This window comes from Rhopalosiphum padi, chromosome 3, assembly GCF_020882245.1.
Source record: "Rhopalosiphum padi isolate XX-2018 chromosome 3, ASM2088224v1, whole genome shotgun sequence".
NCBI classification, from domain to species: domain Eukaryota; kingdom Metazoa; phylum Arthropoda; class Insecta; order Hemiptera; family Aphididae; genus Rhopalosiphum; species Rhopalosiphum padi.
Window position 1 is genome coordinate 39967691 of NC_083599.1, and position 18804 is coordinate 39986494.

An 18804-nucleotide genomic window follows, 5' to 3' on the forward strand; every position below is an offset into this window, starting at 1 on the left:
ATTTAGTAAACGAAATAATACCGTGTTGTTAATATTTATATGTTGTATAACAGTAATGACTAATGACTATTGAGTAATGCTCAATCCACGACTAGAAAAAAGTAATTTGCGGCCAATTTTTAAGCTGAAAAAAAATATATAAAATAATACAATGGCTTCCAAGATATTTAAATTCCACCATATTTTGATATTATAATTTTTATTTTTTTACCTACCATCAACGTAATATATATTTTTGTAATTTTACAATTTAGTTAATTTTAATAAATAAATCAGTTTTCCAATGCATAACATACGCATTTTATAATTTATATAATACTGTATAATTTATACACATGTATAAGTAAATTAATAAACAATAAATAATTACTTAAAGTATAGGTTTAATAAACAAAATACACATAACTTTTTAATTACCTTGCTTATTATATAAATTTATAAATAACTTTAATTAATATTTTTAAAGTTTAAGCGTTTACGAGATAAACAAAGATATACATTTTTATATTTATAATATAGGTATGTATTTTGATGTTTAATATAGCTATAAGAATAATGCTTAAATTTAAGTATGATAATCTTTCAATTTTAATTTAAAACTTAATTATTTAAACTCGTATATTCACTAGGTATTCCATATTCAAATAATTTTTTGATGATCTTCCCAGTTGACCCACGTGTTGTTGTACAAAGCAGGATTTGCATCTTTGGTACCTCTCACGTTCATGGGCTTGGACGCAGATTCTCTGAATTTTTTTAAAGAAGTCTCGAAATAGTCAATTTTTGCCTGTACAAATTTTCTCATTTTACTGTTAGGTTTATAATTCAAATTGACCTGTTCACATGGGTCTTTAACAATGTGAAATAAACATGGTTTGCTAAACGGCTTGCAAGGTCTCATGTCTTTCTCGAAATCACACCGTACTGTCGAACTGTTGCGGAGAGACGCAATCAGCGACAACGTTAAGCGATCCCCGTTAATGTCTGACAGTATGCTGGCTGTAGTGCTGTTTAATACAGCATCGACATTATAATGGTGCGCACTTGGAGACAACGATCCAGACCAATAATCAAGATAACCCAAAAATGTACTTCCTATAATAATAAATAATATTTATACACTACATAAATTATAAATATAGTATGATAATGTAAACGATTCGAGTTTAAGAATAATATACGTGAAGAATATATTGTAATTTTTTACTTAGGTAAAGCATATTATTGTAAATCTCAAAATAAAACTTTTAATAAGTGTATTTAGATAGTTAGATATTACTTATTGAATAGCCAATATAGATATATAAATATATAATATAAAAACAAAACTAAAACTAAAACGATGAAAAACCTACTATCTCTTTTATATGTGTCTGTGGTGTTTTCAATTTAGTCAAAAATATAATTTTAGATAATTATGTTTTCATAGTAGATGTCTATTTCCGGTGCATATTAAATGAGTCTAACACCTGAACGAGGACGAAAATAAAATACTAATTTAAGTCCCGGTGTAAAAGAGTGGATTTTTGTATTTTGTTTACTGAGAATTTTTGTAGTTCTGGTTGAAACAGAAATACCAACACTGTTAAACACCGATTATAAGTAGGTACAACGAAGAACAGGAAAAAAATAAAAAAAATTAGAAAGTATGCAAAGCTAATTACAAACAAAACAATTACCAAAATTTGAATTTACAAAAATTATGTCATGTTAATTTTTATCGATACATAAGAGTATAATAAGACATTTAATTAATTAATTAATGTTAATAACTTAATAATACTAATAAGTAATAATAGTAATTACATAATATTATTAAGATATATATTATACAAGGTCTTAACTAAAAATTCGGGGTTCCAACATTTTTTTGAACATATATACTGATAATTTATATAGTCAATGAACTATATTCACCACTAAAATGTTTATAGTTTTAAAAATTATAGAGACTAGACCTAGACCCCCCCACAGTTACGGCCTTGTACATATACATTTTATTATATAGATAATAGATATGTAATATTAAGTAGATGGGTTATATATTTTTTATTGCGTTTTTTACTTAGTGAGTATACATTTTTTTTAAAGAATACCTAAAAGCTAAATGATTGAAATGTTCCCACATTGCGTATAACATGAATATAAAAATATGCACAAGCGGATGAAATTAAAAAGTGTAATCATGCAAGGTTATTATAAACTTTTTTATTTTATATATTTTAAAAATGTATAATTAGGTATACGTATTTCGTAGATAATTTTAAACTTACCTTTTATGTATTTAAAGTTAGCATCTCTAATTGCTGCGTAACCAGTTATGTCGTCAATGTTATGTAATACTTGTTTTCTAGGAGATTTTTTATTATTTATAAATGATTCCCACATACTAATACCATCAATAGTTCCAAGATCTTTAGTATTTCCACCTGAAAATATTTACAACTTTATTTAACACTATAAGCTATTATATATATAATATATATATATATCTGTATACTACTATACTAATACTATTTATTTATATAACAGGATAAAAGGGCGGCAGAATTTAAATTGATTGTATTTTTTCATTAGCTATAGGTATCTGTTGATTTATTTAATATTGTGCATTTTAATGGCTTAATACGTAAACGAATTGCGTCATACTATATTGGTTAGGTATTAAAATCTTTTTTAGGCTAATTTCTGGGTATCTGTTTACCTACGCCGATACCGTTGAGTTGATTCCCGGGTCAGAGGTATATACGAATTTATTCCCTGGTCATTATAATTTTTTTTCAATATTTAGTCAAATATTCAGCCTATTAGCGTAATTCAAGAGACACCACGAGGAGCTTGGCTACCAAGTTTTTCAAAAATGTAGTTTTAAAATTTTAGTTTTTTCATATTTTGAAAATTATTCAATTTTTATTTATTAAATATATATTGTATTATATTATAATAAATTATTTATTAAAAAAAATTTAGCGGTTAGGTGAAAAAATATTAGAAGCAAAATACCATTGTGTGTTGTGTGTGGCGGTCGAACTCTTTACGGTCGTGAAGTCTATTGGCAAGGCCGTCCTTAGGATTTGCGAGGCCCAGGGCGAAAATACTTGTACATATTATAGGTATTATAGATAGATTATAATATGTTTTTCTGTATTAACATCGTCACTATGGCTCAATTGGAGATTAACATTTATTCTACTTTTAATTTGACCACTATCGACTATAGTATCATTACTATAATTTCAAAAATTTGAATAAAGAGTTTTTTTGACGTTTATTTTGATGTTCAATACTTCAATAGCAATCTTAACTCTTAAATTTTCGTTTTTCACCACCACTTTTAAATTTTCGATATTTATCACGTAAACGACCACTCATTTTAATATTATTGTACTAGAATATTAGATACAACCGATGTCAACAGCAAACGCACACACGAAAAAGTAAAAACTACTACTAATAGAATCAATTTACCTACTATTTATTCAATACATATTATTTATTATTATCAATATTTTCCCGATGCCCGACGGTGTCAACCGACGGCGACGTTTTAAATCTATTATTATCTATTACTATAATAACTAGGGCTCAGATTTTAAAGCATAATAAATAACAAAAAAAGCACAAAATTGTTTTAAAAAAGCAAAAATAAAGCATATTATAAATATAATATAAATTAACATGAATAATTAGTAATAATTTATAAAACTGAATAAAAAAAAATTTTAAAATTAATTTAAATTAAAATAAGAATTTACTGCCACGTATTTACTATATTCAATAGTCGATAAGCTATCGACCTTTTAACTATCTGCAGATCGATAATCTATACGTTTAAGGTCATTTCACACTAATGGTACGATCACGGTCATTATTGCGGGTTTTCACATTTCTTATTAAGTAAATAAACATTTTTTTTTATTTTTATAGCATAATAGACATATAAAAATTCCACAGTTAGAATAACTGAAAAAGGCACAAAAATAATTACCAAAAAAAAAGCTAAAAAAGCCAAAATAAATTCGTTTATTTGGAATCAGATTGACGTGAAACGAATTTATGTATAATAATTAGATTTCTATCTTAAATATATAAAAAGAAGCATTTCCTTTAAAATCCGAGCCCTACTAATAACTAATAAGTAATAACAATTCCACGAAAAAGACGGTCCGTAGCTGCTGCCTGTTACCTGCATCACCAACTACCAAGGCTGATGTGTTGCGATTACGAAAATATTGTACTATGGATATTCCAATATTAGTACGTGGAACCAACTTCGTTATTATTTATACATTTATGCATATTTACTAATTAGGTATATAAAACATACAATTTAAATACTACGAAAAAAAACGCGAGGCCCAGGGCCTGGGCCCTGCTAGCCCCCCCTAAGGACGGCCCTGTCTATTGGTATACAATATCAACTCGTACATACCACTTAATGACCCGGGAATAAAATCGTACATAATGTAGGTCAAGGGATTCAACTACTTACTGCGCTTTTTTAAGGGTTTTCCGTCATGTATTTATAAATGCATCTGGGCTCTAATACAATTTAACCAGTGGTGTACTAACAGGAGAAGATCCCCCTCAAAAAAATGCAGTTTAAGTACGCCATTGAATGTAACTATAAATACGTACAAATACTTAATACACACTATTCACTAATTGTTATTTATACTAACTATAAAAATTAAATAACAAAAAATATAATTGGAAATATATTATCATTTACCTGCTGCCTCGTATAATGTTGGTAACCAATCAGAAATATGCATTAGTTGATTTGGAAGTGTTTTCCTTTTAGTTAACAATTTACTCCATACGAATGCTGCAGTTCGAATACCACCTTCCCAGGGTGTAGCTTTTTCCTTTTACAAAAATGAATCATAGTTATTGATAAGCATCAAGTTAACTAATTATTTAATTTAATATTCCCAGACTCAATAATATTGAAAATTATTAATTATAAATTATAATTTATAAAATATATTCATAGGACTAAAGTAATACACAATACTATGTTTATAGTATATCATAATTGATAATGTAAATATAAAGTTTTATCGTATTGTAGGTATCATTATAAAATCTTACTCCTTTCAACGGCCAATTGGAACCATGATTTCTGTGAATACCATTAGTTGGAGCACCGTTGTCCGAAACAAATACGAATATTGTATTATCGAGCATGTTGTTTTTATATAATGCGTTAAAAACTTCAGCTACTGAATCATCAAGATTTGTTATCATTCCTAGAACACATACCGTAGTTATAATAAGGCATCAAATATGATCATATAAAAAGGGAAATTGGTTACTTTGAACGGTCTATTTAACAGTGGTCTTCAACCGGTGGGTCACGACCCATTTTTGAGTAGCTATATAAGTCTTCTTTTTAAAATAATAATTAAGTTTAATAGATTAAATAAATGTCATATAAATGAAAATACAGTTTATATGATCTATTCTATAATATAATATTATAATAGTATTACTAAAAAGCATTAAGCAATTTTAGCTTTTTATTTGGTTTTTCTGCAAAGCTTACACGTGTCCTGAAAAATGTAGTCCTAAAAAAGTGGGTCGCGGGTCCAAAAAGGTTGAAGATCACTAGTCTATTGTTTAAACTGCTGACTAATGGTCACCAGCATTGGATTTTTGTACTTTATAAAATCTATTGCCACGTTCGTCCATATTTATTGACTGCAAAACTATCCAAAAATTCGGATTACTTGTTCTTACTAATTTATTGACCGAATTATTCCACCCTAAAGCTATACTGAGGTTATTTGTTCGACAAGATTTAGACATTGTTTGATATCTTAGTATCTTACATTCCAAACAGAAGGAGGGTATCTTGTGTTGTTGATATTACCACTAATATAAGTTCTGTCAATGTATTGAATAAGAGGTAGTAACTCTTTTGAGATAATGTTGTATAGGTGACAAAGGACTCCATTAAAAACTCTATTTATTACATTTATCACGCTTAACTCAAAATGTATAATGATTCTCTCAGGAGAAGTTGCGTTTCAAACATATGCTTTAACGAGTTGTTTATATTTCATGTATACAGTGGCGTATCTAGAAAAATATGTACTTAATAATACAGTGTCCGCGCGCGTTTTACTATTTAAATTTTTACCTGGTTGTAAAATGTGACTAACAGCCTATAAAATGCAATAAAGTAAATTATACAAAATAACTATAAATACAATTCTCAGATAGTCTACAAAGAAAAAAAATAGATATTTATGTAAGTAGATGGTACGTGCCCGCTAGATTAACTATTAACCTAACATAACCCGTGACGGACCGGGATATTATGGCACCCCTGGCAAATTTTTATTGTTTTACACAATTTATTATTATATAATTATATATTTCTTACTTACCCATACAAAAATTCCTTGTGTGTATATTATACAGTATACACGATTTATTAACTCTATAATTGTAATAGTACCCACATGGTTTTATATTTAAATCTATTTAATATACTCATATTCATAATACGTATAATACTTATAAATAATAAGTAATAATAATAACAATGTGTGTAATATATATTTTATAAATATTTAATTTTAACATACCAGCATATTTACGGCGGTTCTTATCTTTGATTGATTGAAACTTATTTATATCTTCTTGAGGTGCTTGTAATGGATTTTCATAAGTACCTGCGTGAGGAGCTAAATGGGCGAGGTACAAAAACAAGGGCACAGAATTATTATGATTCGATATAATATCAGTGGCTTCCTTGGTGAATAAATGTGTCGAATATTTCCCAACACTTGACCAATCTGGATTTAAATTACGCCTCATATCAAACCCTTCAAAAGAAGCAAACTATAATACAACAAATAATAAACAAAGATAAAAAAACTCGAGTTTAATGCTGACAAAAATCATAATCAATAGCATAAGACCCGTTGCGAAGAATTTTCTCATTTTCTATAAATATAATTTCTTATTACACACACATATATATATATATATATATATATATATGTAGAATAAATACTTAATGTAGTATAGTAAATTTATAGTATAATGTCCAAGGTGAATTGATAGTGTCAGTAGTTCATTGTGATATTTAATAAGAATTTTCCCGGTCAAACTGATATCACTGATATCAGTCGCAATTTTGTATTTACAGATCCACGAACTACAAAGACCCGATGTCTTAAAAATTGTTAGTTTTTTTAGTTAACCTTTTATAAAATATTTAACAAGTGTATTTATAATGCGTTCAAATACTTCAAAAAAGCGTCTCACATAAATCACTAGTAATTTTTATGGAGTTAACACTACTGTTAATGATAATAATAATAAAAAGGTTTCACGATAAACAGCATCTAGTGGTATTAACCAAAATCAAGAAGTACGTATTTTTTATTAATTGGTTAAAATAATTTACTACTACCTCTACAGTATAATTATTAGTTATTATTCATTTAACGGTATTTTTAAATGATAAGTTGATATGCATTTGCTATTAAATCAGTGACAATTCAAAATTTAAGAGAAAAAAACCTCTATTTTATTTATGAATTGTTTTTAGTCATACTGCATACGTATTATTGCATATTTATATTTAGTAACTATATTCAGCTTACTATCTAGCTAAATCTGAAACAAAATTTTCATTACATTTCTATTTTCAAAAATAATAGCTATTAGCTTATTAGTTTACTTTCTTGGCTTTCCAATGCGTGTCACCTAATATCTAAGCTTTTTAAAATGTTATTGATCCTTGAAATATTGATGTTGGCTTGTTTATAAATGCTAATGGTACTTTGACTGATCACTGATGAGTAAAAGTACCTAGTAACTTATAAAATTCCAATCTATGGAACTGGACCCATAAAAAATTCTTAGCTAAGGCCCTGATCATGTTATATTGAAATAATGTAATAGCCACTAGGTATATTAAAGATGTTATTATGTCATATTATGCATCCTAATATAAATTTCATAAAATTAGTATAAAAATTATATAAATTTAATTAAAGGTAACACTAACGATAATCATCATTTAGCTTACATAGGCAATTTATAAGCAGCTTCTCTAATAATAATATGAAAGATATTGATAAATTTAATGTACAGATCATATTATTTTTATAACATATTTTAACAAAATAAAATGCATATTTGATGATTAAAAATAAATCTTAATCCTAGTTAATATAGTATAATATACTATGTAATATGCTGTGTGCCGTGAGCACTATTGAAGTGTGCCGAGAAAAATCTATTAATAGTTATATAAGTATGTATTTATTTGTATATATTGGTATATATAATATATATAAAATATATTTCACATATTATATGGATTGGAGTGTCGCGAAAATTGTGTAGGAGATGAAGTGTGCCGCATGGTTAAAAAGATTGAAAACTTATAATATGTATAATTTAAGTATTAATACTAAATAGATATATTATTATATTAAAAACAAATATAACGGTCTTAAAAACTAGTTAGGTACCTACTTTTCTTATGTAACCTTTAAAGTGAAAAACTTGTTTATTATATTTAAAATTAAAAATAAATAATAAAAGGAATTATTTTAGGTGTTATTTTAATATAATAATTCAATTGGAAAATAACGCTAACAAAAATTATTCACTTAGTATAAGTATTTAATTTAGCAACAGATTTTCTTAAAATGTATAGGCTTTATATTTTTCCAATATATATATTATACTTTATGTAACATCATTAAATAAATATGTTTGTAAATTATACTTCAATGAAAAACATTAAAAATAATATTTAATATGATATGATATAGATTTTAGTTTTACTTACAGTTGCTTGGACCATATGTGTATAATAATCTTGATATCCATTCCAGAAACCATAAAAACTTTTGAAACCCCGATATGTAGGTGTGTAAGCTTTCTTGAAATAACCCAAATGCCATTTACCTACGGCATGAGATGTATAACCTAATTTATTTAAACGTTCAGGCAGTAATATCTCATTCAATGGTAATCCCCAAGGTTCAGGTTCTAATATCACATTATGTTGAGTCCCTGAAAAATAGAAAATTTACAAAAATATTTAATAAATATTAATCAGTATTTATAGTAAATTAGAACTTATTAGTTCAATGTTATCAAAATATACTCAAAAGGGTAAATACGGAGATTTGTAGAGAAGGAGGTTATCTATTTACCTGCGTAAACATTTTATATTAACGACTTGGTTAATTCGTATATTTAAAATATGACGTATCTGTAACGTATAATAAAGTTATTTTTATAAGTCTATAGATTTTAAAGCTTTGCATATTATAAACTATCATTACCTATATTCTATAGTTTTTAAAAACAATTTATACCAATCCTGATTATTGTTTCAAAAATTGTGCATTTTTGATTATTATTTTAAAAAATTCCTACAATTGACTATGATTTAAATAAAATTGTATTTGAGTAAAAATTATATTACTTTGTTATAATTATATGAAGTACATTTGGCGCAAATGGGCTGTCGGAAAAAAAAAAACCTTTTTTATTTTGGCGCAAATGGTCGATGCCTTAGAGAATACTGATCATGTGCGTTAATTAGGTAATTAAATATAGTTACAGGCCACAAGATATCTATTTGAAGTACGTAAATAATTTTATTAGGTAATATTTTTTAATAATATTGTTAGGTAATTATAACATAAAATAATATTGTACCAACAATTTAAAGTTTAAACAGATCAAACTTTAAAATCCATTCATTCTTTATATTAAGGGTAATTATTTTATAATTTGTGCTAGTGCTATTACCAATAAGTAGAGTAAGGACTTTAGTCACTCAAAAATCATTTATTATTGAAGTAAGCATTTAAACATAATATACACGTAAACAGCAACAAATTAAAAATATGTAGTTAAATATGTACTAAAAAAAAACTACAGCTAAATATATTTATTGGATCATCGTTCACTGTACTATCCGTAGTCAAAAATGTAATACAATTCGATAAATATTCATTAAATGCACTTAAAAAATCAGAATATGTATATAAATTCAAATATATAACCTTCATACCCCGAAATATGGAAAAATGCATTATTTTGCGTATCTGATCTTAAAGATATAAAGTATACATATCGCGTATTTTGTACTTACTAAACAACTGATAAAATCAACTTGCATGAAAGTCCTTGTTTTTGTAATATACTAATAGGCAATACAAGGTTAAGGTACCTACATCAAATTAAATTAAGATAATTAAAGTCCATAAATACAGTGTAACAAAAAACCTGACAAATGAAATACATTTTTTTCCAATCAATATTTTTCAATTTTTTTCATATATATATATATTTGCAGACGCTTGTGCTACAAATACAATACATTAAATTTTCATTTTTTATTAAATAGTTTTTAAATTGATATTCTTAGCTCATTACCTTATATTATATCATGTTATTAGTTTGTTAAATTAAAATATTGTTCATAATTTACTTTTGTATTTCATTAATTCCTAATCCATTCAAAACTCAAGAAGATCATTTCAAATAACAAGTTTCGTAAGAACTAAGGTAATACATATATCTATATTCAAAATATAGATTACACATAGTCCTATATACACATTTTTTACATAAAAGGAAAAGTTCTTACTTAAACCCCGAATTAAGATTAAATATTAATAAATATATATATAAGGTAATTAGCTAAGAATATCAATTTAAACACTATATATATTAATTTATATACTAATATTAAATTAGAACCTATTATATCTTATTTTTAACTCATTACATTATTAATATTTTTTTTTAGTATAAATTCACTAGAAACGTAGCAACTTTTTTAAGATATTATTTTTGATAATTTTCCGACATGAGTTAATCTTAAATTATTTATTACCTATACCTACCTAACGTTTTCATAGTTTTTTCTTACGTTTAACTTGTATTAATTTTTCATTTTTATTTGTCGTGTTTTCCTGTTAAAATCCTGTAGATATACACCAAAAAATATCCCATCACATGTAGTAATTTATTGTTTATATATAATAGTGTAAATATAATATATTTAGTACTATATAGATATATAAAATATATATTATGCATAAATATTAGCTTAGTAGATATAACAAATATCTGTAATGTCAGTTTCGCTAATCAATAAAAAAAAAAGATGATCCTGATTAGCTAAACGTATATATTGAAGTACCTATTCATTACAATATACTACATAGTAAATTATAAAAAAACCAGAAACAAATAGCCTAGCTTTTTGTACGTATCCTAATTAGAATTCAACAATTTTGCTTGTATTTGTATACCTAATGTTAGTGACTACAAAATGTGACTCATATTCAAATATTATACAAACAGACAGTATCTATTTATCTATCTTATTAGTAATTATTATGATTCAGGGTTTATGACAGCAGTCTGCGTGTATTCAGTAAATATATTAGGTAATATTTAATTGTTTGATAAATTACAAAAATAATGATTAATTATGTAAAAATATAATTATAAGATAATCAGTCATATTTTCTTAAATAATGACACTGGACGTTGTTAGTCACTATAGACCATATCAACCTTGACTAAACTGTAAGTATACCTAACTAATTTGATGAGCTTGAGAATAATAATGATCAAAATTTACATTTTTAAAACGATTCTTATCGGGTCTCTACAGTCCACAATGACATTATTATTATTATAAGATTTTATTATTTTATTTTTCATTATATTATATTATTTATTATAATATTATAGTTATGAAAGTAAGTGTACAATGACTTTCGTTATTTTGTTTTTAAATATATAGCAGTTGGAATAATATATAATCTAATGTATCTACATTTTAAGTCTAAAAAAAATGTGGAAATAACCAAGAAAATCAACTTATTTAAAATAATTATATTATTTTGTTATTATTTCCATTATATATTAAAATTATATGTGATTCCTAAAAATTATCAAGTTTAAAATATAAAAACCAACATACCTATACATATAAAAGTGTAATATCTTATTCAGTTATAACAGAAAAAAAAAATATATAAATATGTAAAATAAATACAGTGAAATCCCGTTACAACGAACTCCAGGGGACCGAATTTTTTTTCGTTATAACGGAAATTTCGTTGTAACGAAAATTCGAATAAGCTCTTTATAAGCCCTGCTTCTCGGCAGGGGACTTCTATGACTTTCGTTATAACGGGATTTTTCGTTATATTGGTATTTGTTGTAATGGGAATTTACTGTATTAATTTTTTTATATTAAATAATTAATACTCTTTTATCCGTTTTATTTAGCTCGATCGATCGACTAAAAATTTAACACTATTGACAGCTGTTTACTTTTAAAATTTCATTGTATTTTTTCTTGTCAATATTATTACTCGTTTTATACAAAATAGCTTTTAATTTTGCCAGTATTTATTTTGTCTAATTAAAAACCTACGAATCTTAATGGGTAAGGATGAGCATTAATCACCGATAAATATATTTTAATTCAACTATAGATATTTCTGCAGCTTTATCAAGCTTACAAAAACTATTTCCCCCAATATTATAACTTCAAAATAATTATATTCTACCACTGGCTTTTAAAGTTTCTATGCGACGATGTTAATACACACCCGATAAAAATTCGTTAAACAGTTTCCATGGTTACTAAAGCTGATATTGATTTATAGCTTACGGGAGCCAGTCAATTTCTACTTCCAACTGAGTAAAACACTTTATTTCGCACTTGTTACACATCATATTATCATCATAACTTTAAAATTGTTATGAGTTAGTAATTTTTAGATTAATTAAAACAATAAAATCTAATTAAGAATTATTATTTATTTTTGATTGACTCAAGAGTCTATAATATGATTAATATGTAACATACCAATTATAGTAGTACCTATACTTTATGTTTACTGTTTACTTACCTACGTACCATATAGAACGGTGTAGGTACATACTACATAGTATCTAAATTTGTTGATAATTTTATCGTATACAAGAAATATAGTATTTAACCCATACAAAGTTGTGAAAAATCTCTATGTGAATAATATTTTTTTAATTACTATACAAAATAAGGTTATTATTTTTCATTTTAATATTCAATTTCGTCAGAATGTTCACTTACAATATGCATAAAAAATAATATCTGTTTTTAGTTTTAATGTATTTCTTTGATTGGATTTGGAACCTTTAATAAATTCAATATTGTTTGTTTGTCTGCGATTACTAGGCTACGTTAAACTACACTATCGACAGAGTAAACTTGGGTATCTATATAAAAATAAGATAAACATAGGCGCAAATTGAAGAAATAGAATTACTCAATTGCTATAGCCTCCTCAAAAACTAGTGATTTAACTACATAATACATTGAACATCCAGTATACTCGTAGAGCTGAGCTACAGCTCTACCCCAAACTTCAAACACTATTTGTGCCTATATTCATCTTATATTGATACATAATATTGTTGATTACGATGACTTTTCGTCAGTTGCCAAAAGCTGCCGAGTAGGAGCTATATAAACAAATTATCTATTTGTTTTTGTACGTTAGTTTTAATTTTTAAGCGAGTTATAAACATATTTAAATTATAATATTATTTAAAAATTGAAAAATTGTAAAATATATGACCAGTGACCATGTATAACACACATATGCTATAGGTACCTACGCAGTACGCGTTTTTGAAACTGGGACAACACATGTGAAACTGACTTATTTTTAAAATCTTAACAGTTCATTTAATACTACAAAATGAACAAACAGTTTTATAATGTATATAACTTGTATGTATATAATATGTATTATTGGTGTATAGGTATAATTTCTATATGCAAATCTTTTAGAGTATACCTACCGCTAAGAAAAATCGTATTCATATACAAACATAACTCACAAGTGATGACACACTAATAAAACACATCATAACCATTCTCAAACTAATACATTAATGTATTAATGTACCTTAGTATATATAGATTCTACGCTCTGCTCAAAAACTGAAGTACCTAAATAGTAAAATTATTAGTTATTTGTTTTTACGTTTATTTTTTATACGGTTTAATGTTTATAATAGTGGTCATGATCCAGGATCTTCAAAAACCGTAGTTTTTGACGTAAGTGAGTAAAAAGTTAAACCTTTTTAGTATTGAATTCGAATTCAGACATAATTGTTAATCAATCACAAAAGTTTAATATTATCTACTCGTTCTCAAAACCCCGATTAATACTTGTATAAAAACATAAAATCGATGTATTTCCGTATGTACCCGTGAACTTAGTACCTATATTTAATAAAAATGAAATAAAAATATTTTAATAAAATATATTAATTTAAATTTTTATAAATTTACTAATAATAGTAATACTTTATTAGTTTTTGCAACTTACTAACTTTAGCCATTACTTATTACTTAATTAGTTATCAGTGTTATTAATAAATAACTGAATACTATTTTAATAAGTATCTATAAGTTTATACAAATATATAATTATAATATATTTAAAGTTTTAATGGTTTTATAAGGATATAAAATAGGATATATAGTGACACGATGTGAATATAATCTTAAATTATAAATAATAAAAAAAAATAGACAATATATTATATTTCATATTTATAAACTGCATCAAATTATTGTTTTATTATTGTTATATATTGTTATATCATGTCTGCAAATGTATTAAAATATATTTGTACACCTAATAACTTAGGTACACTATATCACTGACTAATACCTATATAGTCATTATACCCATATACTATATCAACATTCAACAGTGTCACAATAATTATAATATGTTATGTACCTACGATATAGTAGAAGTCTTGTAATAATCATTTAAGATATAATAATAATAATAATAATAGGAATAATAATAAATAAACAAACCAGTATGAATAGGATATTTTCCGGTCAGTAATGCTGACCGGGACGGTGTACACAAAGATTCGCTGTAATGATTGTTTAATATTATTCCATCATATGCCAATGCATCGATGTTGGGAGTGTTTATTTGGTTTGATCCATGAAAGCTGACATCATTCCAACCCTGTGTGTAAACAATTTTTTAGTTTAGCATAAATAAATATACATATAGGTAATAGTAGCCAATAGTTCCGATTGTAAAACTAAATACTATCAATTGTAGCTTTTTTGTACCTATGTAAATTCCCCCATTACAATTTTTTTTAATTGTAAAAACATTTAAATTCTACAGATACCTATTACATTTTTACCTGTAAAACTTAAACTTACCATTATTTATTTTATTTTTTATTTTAATTTTAAGTTAAAATAAAATTCGATTAAATGACACGATATTATTTTCCTTCTCAATTAAAGGTAAAAAATAATTTTACTTCACATAGGTACAATGTCTTATAGACTTTTATCATTAAAATATTTGATTATTGTTTATCATTGTGTAGATAGTAATAAATTTGAAAATTTGACGTTCTGTGTTGATAATTTTATAGGTAAAACGTAACGCTTTATTTTCTCAATAATTAAATTTAAACGCTGTTGACAAAATTTAGTTTTTATTGTATTTAAATATTTGTATATACTTATATAATTGTCCTTTAGAATTACAGTCGACTCTCAATAATTAGAAGTCGGCAGGACTTTTAAAAAATTTGTAATTACCGAGAGTTCGAATTGCTGAGTAGTTCGAAATATCAAAAGAGTAAAAAAATAATTCGAATTACTGAGACTTAAGAAAAAAAAATTATATCTGCAAAGCCATATCTAATCATTATTATGTACTGATTAATTTTCCATGTCTTTATTGTGACTCAACGAATTGACAGTGATCACTGATCAGTTCTCTAATTAGTAGGATGTTGCTTAAAATATTATTAAAATTATTAAGTTTTTTCAAATCTATTTATTATTTAATTGAGTCTTTTCGTGCCAAATTTTATAATTGATTTACTTTAGTAAGCACATCCAAATATTGCATTATTATTTATTTTTTTTTTTACTAAAAATGTATTCATTAGGTACGTAGACGGATTTTTATATATGAATGAATTCTGCCAATAATAATGATAGTAAATTAATTAGAATTCAACAAAAAACTAATATGCAATTTATAAATAAAAAAATAGAATTATTTAACGACAACAAAATTGATAGATATAAAGGGTATATTATTATTTATTATACAGTTATTAAAAACATTAAAAATGCAAAAATAAAAATAAAAATATGTGTAATGCTTTATGACAAATAATGATAACAATTTTATCATAAATAAATAAGTATCTAATATCTCTATACTTATATACGTTTATATATAATATTAAGAATAATTTGGTTTAAATTAAAATAATTACTTATAATACCGGGTATTACCTATTGTTTATTATATTTTTTTCTCGCCGGGTTGTACCGAGCTTTTTACGATTAAAACTTTAGTCTGATCAAGCTGAAAAGACTACTAGAACACTAAAATACCTATAATATATATATATATATATATATATATATGTGTGTGTGTATTGTGTATATAACTGCGCTTTTTTTTTTATAAAAACACTTACTAAGTCATCGGCCAACACGAAAACAATATGAGGAGGATTTAGCTTCGTGGCAAACACTTTGGCATAGGTCACCACACTAATTAACACAATCACGCAACTCGCGAAACGGAACATGATTTATATAAAATATGAGATGTTTTAATTTCTTGATACGCATATAAAAAAAAGTAACAAAACAATTAACCGTTATATAAATTTAAATGTTTGATTCAAACGAAATGATTTTAAGATAGAAATAAGTATAGCGCACTCTCGATAAATCATACTAGTGTTTTATATACGTGTGATCAAAAACCAAACGAACAAGCGAAGGTATAGGTGGTAACTAATATAAAAATAATATGGCCTAACACCTCGTCACTGTGTGCATAATATAAACTACTGTTTAAGATTTACAATACTGCGATGAAGAAATAGTAAAAATATGACAATGAAAGAATACGTTAACACTGGACTATGAACGTCTTATAGGTATCTATTACAAAATAATATCTTCAAGAATAATATCCGTATTACCTTCATGATTATAGTCTGGCATTTATCTTCAAGGTCGAAAACTCGTTTGCCGCCTGACAATTCTGGTTTATAGAATTTATTATACCTATACAGAGTCATTTGTTTAAATTAGGTAGTATACTATACTGCATACTACAACTGTATAACACTCATTTATTCACGTCGACGTCATACTCCTTAGGCGCTTGTCATTAAAATAATTAAAAATAATAATCAAACGAATCTATGATCGAAACCTTAATAATATATATTTTAACATGCATTCGTACAATTGTACTGATATTATAATTTATTATCTATTTATATAAAATGTGTTCTACAAGTTCAGTCTTTTTATACATAAACATATTATATTATTTGTCCGTGTGTTAGACGCAATACTATTTTGCACAACGACGCAAAGAAGTCAACAATCGTCAATCATAATAATAAAAATAAATCTAAACCGGTTCAAGCAACACGGATTAATTAATTATTTGAAACACGCATTTTTTATCCGCGATTATTATATTATTATAACGGCTCTTCGGAATATCTAAAATAACAAAACTGGAGTTTTGTTAAAAATACCTACTTAATATGACAAATGATAATAAAAACGATTACGACTAAACTCAATAGTATTAATACTCGTTTAGGCTCGAGACTCTCATCATCATTTAAATATATAATATACCATAATATAGTAACATTTATGTAGGTTGTAGTGGTATTACATTAACATATAAATCCGAAATGTATGCTGCATGAAATATGTGACATAAAGTGAACATGAACAATTTGATCTAGGTCACTTTATACGGTCGAGCATTAAAAGTGCAAAACGCGGGCACTTAGTACTATTATATAATACATAAAGTATGTATAAAATATAAACAAGTTGTTAGAGCATCTGTTCGAAACGAAACTCTTATTAAGAATTCATAAAGACAAAAATGCAATGCTGGTGACAATAATAAACTATTCAATTTGTGTAACTAGCATCAAAAATAGAAAATAACAAATATCGAATTTCGAATTTTTAAATTCCTTAATTATGTATATTGGCTATATTATATATTATAACATGTAGTTTTTAACGATTTTTTCAATATGATTAATTTTTTATATTTGTATTGTATACATTTTTTATTTTATTTTTAACATGACTTTTGATAATATAGTAGTAAAAAAATTAAAAAAACTGATTATCTTGACTTGTTAATATACTAAACTTTTTAATGTTTGTATAATATTGATACATTTTAATAATTTACATTATATTTACTTATTACTCAGGTATATAATTTATGTTTACAATATATACTTTTTGTATTTATTAGTACAAAGTGTCCGCATTCTGAAATGAACAATTTTACCAATTACAATTTTTTAACAATTTTACACTTTTACAATTTTTGACCGTACAAAGTATCCTTTTCCGGACAATTTGCATTAAGAGGTCATCGTACTCATATTATGTGTTGTGTTACGAATTTTTGTCAGTATCTATAATATGTACCTAATCATAATGTCATATTTTCACGCTCAACAGTTCGAATTTTGTGTTGTTAGTTTAAATATTAAAGTTTAAACTTATTATCAAATTTAAAGGTAAGAATATTATTTGTGTTTATTTGTTGGTATTTTATTACGTTAATTTTATTTTTACACAATCATGAGTGATGTAAAATATCAATTTTAATAATGATTATAAATGTATAACTTAAAAAAATAATAATATTGTATAAA

At 25.5% G+C, this 18804-nt stretch overlaps 1 protein-coding gene across 1 annotated transcript; it reads right to left on the minus strand.

The window, feature by feature from the left end:
* Nucleotides 1–276: 276 nt before the first annotated feature.
* LOC132926764 (arylsulfatase B-like) lies at nucleotides 277–17044 on the minus strand. The gene is made up of 8 exons (XM_060991154.1): nucleotides 16558–17044; nucleotides 14903–15062; nucleotides 8822–9048; nucleotides 6597–6852; nucleotides 5095–5252; nucleotides 4733–4868; nucleotides 2274–2429; nucleotides 277–1095 (listed from the first exon to the last, which is right to left on the minus strand). The coding sequence occupies exons 1-8, from the start codon at nucleotides 16669–16671 to the stop codon at nucleotides 641–643; spliced, it is 1662 nt and encodes a 553-aa protein (XP_060847137.1). The 5' UTR covers nucleotides 16672–17044; the 3' UTR covers nucleotides 277–640.
* Nucleotides 17045–18804: the final 1760 nt, after the last annotated feature.